Source organism: Uranotaenia lowii, chromosome 2, assembly GCF_029784155.1.
Source record: "Uranotaenia lowii strain MFRU-FL chromosome 2, ASM2978415v1, whole genome shotgun sequence".
NCBI classification, from domain to species: domain Eukaryota; kingdom Metazoa; phylum Arthropoda; class Insecta; order Diptera; family Culicidae; genus Uranotaenia; species Uranotaenia lowii.
In genome coordinates this window covers 332,155,944-332,161,943 of record NC_073692.1, presented here as the reverse complement: position 1 = coordinate 332,161,943, position 6,000 = coordinate 332,155,944, and the positions used below count along the sequence as shown (strand labels likewise).

General features: G+C 33.5%; 1 protein-coding gene across 2 annotated transcripts; it reads right to left on the bottom strand.

The window, feature by feature from the left end:
* Positions 1–1,704: 1,704 nt before the first annotated feature.
* On the bottom strand, positions 1,705–3,988 carry LOC129747094 (uncharacterized). Of its 2 annotated transcripts, none has more exons than XM_055741109.1 (5): positions 3,677–3,988; positions 2,939–3,268; positions 2,812–2,868; positions 2,492–2,754; positions 1,705–2,402 (listed from the first exon to the last, which is right to left on the bottom strand). In XM_055741109.1, the coding sequence occupies exons 1-5, from the start codon at positions 3,795–3,797 to the stop codon at positions 1,938–1,940; spliced, it is 1,236 nt and encodes a 411-aa protein (XP_055597084.1). In that variant the 5' UTR covers positions 3,798–3,988; the 3' UTR covers positions 1,705–1,937. The 2 variants fall into 2 exon arrangements, with proteins under 2 accessions (XP_055597084.1, XP_055597085.1); XM_055741110.1 differs by having other exon boundaries at positions 2,939–3,220.
* Between the last annotated feature and the right edge of the window lie 2,012 nt (positions 3,989–6,000).

Sequence of the window (6,000 nt, the reverse complement as noted above, 5' to 3'; positions counted from 1 at the left end):
AATAAATTTCCATTTATTTATTTTTGAAAAAGAAAAACTGACCAAAGCGACATAATCGACAAAAATTAAAATTATACTCTTAATTTTTAGACCTCTTCTAATTTATAGATATAAGATCACAATGTTTTAAAAACCGGATCATAAAAGATATTCCAGAATTCAATCATTCAAAAATATTCAATTAGTTTACAATTATGCTATTTTTTATGTGAAAATTATAATAATTTTAAAATACTTTTATCTTATAAAAAATTTTCAATCTTAATTTCTTAAATTCATCAAGAATTTACTACGTTCGAAAAACTTAAATCATTACTCAGAATTTATAAATCTATCATTTATTTATTATTTTGTGTCATGTGTATCCATATATAGTTAATAAACTGTAAGAAAGGCTACAATCCACTGTACAGTGTATTAAACCGGGTTTTCAATTTTCTCTCCTTCATTCAATACAATTTAGCTTTATTTAGCATTCAGATCATGAAAAGTTGGGAAAAGTACTTGTTTTTTCTACAATAAGTATATATTCTCGATAATATCGGATAACACACAATAATCATTGTAAGATGCCTTATTAATAGTACCATGAACTTTTTTCAAAATTTCGGACGGTTTGAGCAATAAAGTAACGTATTCAACCAAAAAAACACAAATTTGTTGAAAATTTCCTGAAAAATCAAAGGGAAAATCTACCGTCCCCACTTACCCCATAAAGCGGGGTAAGTGAAGACACCAGCAGTCCATAACAATTTACGTGATAACTTTTTTCGCTTTGCGTCTATCAAGCCCATCTCTCCAGCATTTGTGAACAATATGTTCTGCATCACATTGAATGCGATTTTATCAAAATTGACCCACTGCTGATTTTTTAATGATTTAAAACCTGAACTATACGAAAAACCGTCCCCACTTACCCCGGTGTACCTTATTTAAAAAAATTACTCACAGGATTTTCTTTATGGAATTGATTCTTTATGAAAAATATTTCCTGTTAAAAAAACAAGTACATATCTGATCTTCACCTAAAAAATCTACATTCTATACTTTTTCGTTGTATTGATTAACATTATTGATATTGAAGTTTTTTAAAGCTGAATTTCAAACTGAAATCATAAATTTAGTTCAAGTTTGCATCGAGTTAAATTTGATCCGAAAATTTGTTATCGCTCATTGTTTTTTTTTTTTGAAATTTTTATTTATTTTCTTCAAAGGTTAAATTCTTGGAATTTGCAAAAGAGTTTAGAAGATTGGGCTTATATGATTTGAGCATAGAATACGATTTTTTTTAATAAATTGAAGGCTAGCTTAAAAAGAACTTATTTTATGCTTCGACCTACCAGACTCTTAAACAAATTCTTAAATTTTTACTGTCAATGAAAGCAAATTCCATATATTGTTTCTAAAGGTTTCATACAAAAAAAAAAAAATAGCACAGGTAAAAATCAGTCACCGAAACCCTCCCCCCCCCCATGAGTCGCTTCTTCCTACGGCCCTGGCTTGGGCTTGGAGAGTGTATTAGATCTACATAGGTATATCCATGGAAAAGAAGTTTCCAACAAGCAGCAACATTTTGTCAAACCGATTAAACCAGCATTTATCGATATCCATTCCAATCAATTTTAGAAGCATAATTTTATTTATAACTCTTATTTAGGCCATGCTGAAGAATCATTACAAAAAAACACATTCAGAAAAGTGGAGTTTATTTATTTTATTATTTACATGAAGATAACATTTTCAGAATTCTTTTATGTATTATGAAAATGGCTAACAGAAAAGATTCAGGATACAAGAGGAAAAAGTAAAATAATGAACGATTCAATCCCGAGGTTTCGATTCTGGGGCCCTATTTTTGGAGCATTCATGCTGTGTTTGGTGGAATGGTGCAGTGAAAATTGGCGATGGATTAAAGCCGCAACAGTTTGTTTTTCCAATTACTCATCCAAAGAATTGTTAACTTCTACTGGGACTTCTTCATTAGATTCATTTCCATCGGTCTCGCCAGATGTTTCAATTTTGTTTCCACTAGTTAGCCGCTCCTGAGGGGCTTTATTAGTAGAATCCTTATTTTTACGGCGTCTTGGTCTACACATGGATCTTCTAAGCATTTTCGATTTAGCCCTGGACTTGCCGTATCGGAACAATTTTGTTCTGAAGAAATCCGCCAAATTCTGCATAGTATAAGTAGAGTCTCCGATCAAGGTTATATCGAGAATCAATTTAAGAATATTTCCGAATTCACGGAATCCTCGAGAAGACTTGTCACCTCGGTTAATTCCGGTCCATGTAAATGAATTCCAGAAAGTGCGGCAAAAAAACAAATCCGCAATCAAATATACCGCATTATCACCTTTCCCGTGGTAAGTTTTTGGTGTAATTATCGTAGCTGAGTATTCCAACTGAAAAAGATAAGTGAGACGTTATCAAAGAATATTAGAAGAAAGTTTTCAATGATTTTTTTTTAATAAAATTATTTAAAAAAAATTACATATTTGTTCCGGAGGGTTTCGTCCGCCAAAGCAGCATTCCATTCAACCAATTGACGCTCGTTCTCAATCCGTTCATGTGATTCTGCAGCGTTCAGTTTCTCTTGTCTCAGATTTTTGTTCATCTCAGGAAGTGGGCTCACCCTTCCGAAATTTTTCTGGAAGCAGGCATCGACAACCTTCTCGATCGTTGTTTCAATGTGTGCTTTCAATCTTTTTTCCATCTCATCCAGCTTACTTTCGATCAGTCGAACAATTGTATCATCTTAAAAGTATATAAATTAAATTTTGCTATAAAACATTTTTTTATTTTCAATCTTACTTGTACTGGGCGTTGTGGAAACTTGAGGTGCTACATTTTGTGGAAGCATAACATCATCTACAATAAATGAAAAAATAAATTGGGTTAGTATTGGGATAAACGTTCAACAATTTTCATGTAAAAATACCTTGTAACAAAGACGAGTTGGGTCCTGTTACTATGAATTCGTTTTTCACATCAATTGATTCGAAATGTTCCTCCAAATCATGGGTCGGGATGGTAACCAAGGTAACAGGAGACTGAGAAATATCCTGGTAGGACCTAATTCGATTCGATGTACTAGGACACGCTTCGAACGTTGTTACTGGTGACGGTATGTTACTTGGAACCATATTTCCAGGCGTGTCCTCTACTTCAAGCTTTATTAGTTCCTCTGCTGGTTGTTCAATTTTATGAATGACTGATTCAGCTTGTTGAAGACAAACCATAGCTTGTTTGATATCGCTTTTTAAAGAATCTGTCGAAAGATAAAGAATGAAATTTAAACCTTTTAATCATGGGCCTTAAGAGGTTTAAAATTCATTCTTCTAAGTTTTCGTGAAAAATCTACTTCAACGCGACGAAACTAGGTTTTGTAATATGGTGGAATCAATGAAGAATACATGGTTGTATGAAAATAGATGAGATGAAAATCTTACTGGTCTCGTTTTTAAAAACCACCTAGAACGTTTTCAATTACGATTCCCCGCCATTATGAACTTTCCGCGGTAAAAACCGGAGGAATCGAAATAAAAACAGTTCTATAGAAGAACGAGTCAGGCTTTGATGTTGCGTTTTTGGGTAATTTACAAAACAAGAAATTTTCATGTTCATTTTCACGAAAACTGTAATAGGGCCTTTAAAAGTAAATAATTAATCAACTTACCAATATACTGCCTGTTGTAATTCACCGGGGTTGTTTTCAAATTGTTGGGGTTGCTTCCTTGAAGTTTCCTACGTTTTGTCTCCATATTGGACAAATCCGTGTCTGTAGACAATTGTCGCATATTACGAGGGCAAAATCGTATATCACTAAGATAAAAAAAATCTTTTCGATTAAATGTATTTACTATCGTAAATAAAAACGGTGAAAGCGCTTATGATTCTTGGGCGATTAATATCATCATCATTATGTAGCTATATACGACAGATCTACGAGTGGATTCACACACCATGGCTGCTTATCTCACTCTTTTGACAGTTCGCTGTTCCTGTTTCGTTCTCGAAATAACACGCTAAGGAAATAAATCAAGCTATTGGGTTTTAATTCAATTCTCACTCACACATTTTTAGGAAGATTCGTCAACTCATTTTTGGGATGCAATAAACTTTGAAATGGGATGCAATAAACTTTCAAACCCTGTACAATGCAAAAGGAATTAGGGGCCGTTCAGATACCACGTGGACAGAAAAATGAGATTTTTGACCCCCTCCTCCCCCTCCGTGGACAAGCGTGGACATTTGGCAAACCCCTACCCCCCTCCTCTGATGTCCACGTGGACACATTTGAAAAAGTTTTTATTTTAAATTCCTATAATTTGACAGTAAGAAAACACCACTTTTTGCCTTTTTGCCGTTTAAAAATTTTAAATTTCTTAATTATCATATTGTTTAAACTTAAACTGGAAAGGTATGCCATTTCAAGATTTTGATTTAAACATCTCAATATCTATTCACCTTTAGAAAATATTTTGAAAGTAAGTATGTCCACGTGGACATGACCCAAACCCCTACCCCCCTCTCCGTGGACAAGCGTGGACATTTCTATACCCCCCTCCCCCCCCCCCCCCCCCCCCTAAGTTGTCCACGTGGTATGTGAACGGCCCCTTAGTTGTTTAGAGATTAAGATATTTTTGTGTCTTACAAAAATAATTTTATCTTTTTGTTTGTTAAATCAGCTTACAACTTAATTTTATTACGACAAAAACTGAGGCATATTCGATTGTAAAGATTGAGCATAGTTCAGTCTTTTATTTCGTACGTTTACAATAAACCCTCCTATATGGAATGCTGTTGTCACAAGAATTTGGGAATCGCGTCGACGTGCGTGAATCAACCCATTTTTAGACCGTCGAGAAAAAATGGAATGCTACAGAAATGGAATTTATTGGGTAGGAGGAAATTTGTAGGTACTTGTGTAGAAATTCGAATACATTAATATTGAATTTCATTATGCATGCAACGTCGTCCATCACATGCAAAATTTGTTTGGAGTTGAATTGCAAAAGACGTACCTACCTAGTTTGGGTGAAAGTTCTGAAACAAATATAAAGATGTATGATTCTTACCGAATTATTTCTACGAAACCACTATTGTAAGTTCAAATGAATGTGCAGTAGTAAATTAACCTAAATCTATTATTGTTCTGTTCAATTCGACTTATTTACAGACGATTCAACTCTCGCAAAAGATTTGCGACACGATGTGTTTGAAAATAAATAAACACTGACCTATTTTAATTCGTGAATTTACTTCTTTTTATATGTTCAAATAAGGATGAATTCCTACCTATAGGATGTGTACCCGATAGCTCACTTTTGCCTTTCCTGTCCGGTACAAACAGGACCTTTTAATGTTTACCGGCTTTATTGCACCCGTTTGTTGGTGTGTTCTACAATTTCTGTGCTAATTATAGCCATCAATTTCGTAGGTATATCAAAAGAACTACTTATACTTACACCTATGTCATCTCTGTAAAAAAAAAATTATCGTATATGACGTTAGAAATATGCTTATACCTACCAAAAGCGAAGTCGTTATACGTACATTAGGCAACGGACTATACACTTTTGACGACAAATCACCTAAACCGTCGAGTTCTGAAGTTATCTTTACGAGAGTTAGTAGTTTTATAATTTCTCGTATTTTTGGTAATTTCTCTATTTTTGTTTAATTTGACTTTTTTTAAATTTTTCTATTTTTTGCATATTTTTTTAAAATTTTCGTAGCTTTTGTAATTTTTATAACTTTTTGTAAGTTTAGCAGTTTCTATAATTTTTGTATTATTGGTCGGTTTTGTCATTTTGATCATTTTTTCCTTTTATTTTTTTTTTGTACATTTGTCATTTTCATTGTAATTAGGTATCATTCTTAAATTAGACTCGAATGATCCGGGTTGATACAAGGGCTTAAATAAATTATATGTAGGGGAGAGTGGGGTATCGTGGGCCATGGGGAAACGTGGGCCACTTTTAATATCTCAGATGTGTG

What these genes read in the sequence shown, in the direction of transcription:
- LOC129747094 (XM_055741109.1), bottom strand. Translation starts at nt 3,797, where the DNA reads ATGCGACAATTGTCTACAGACACGGATTTGTCCAATATGGAGACAAAA. An exon ending in TTACAACAGGCAGTATATTG is followed by an intron (nt 3,269 to 3,676) that starts GTAAGTTGATTA and finishes ATCTTTCGACAG; the next exon opens with ATTCTTTAAAAAGCGATATC. An exon ending in AAACCCTCCGGAACAAATAT is followed by an intron (nt 2,403 to 2,491) that starts GTAATTTTTTTT and finishes TATCTTTTTCAG; the next exon opens with TTGGAATACTCAGCTACGAT.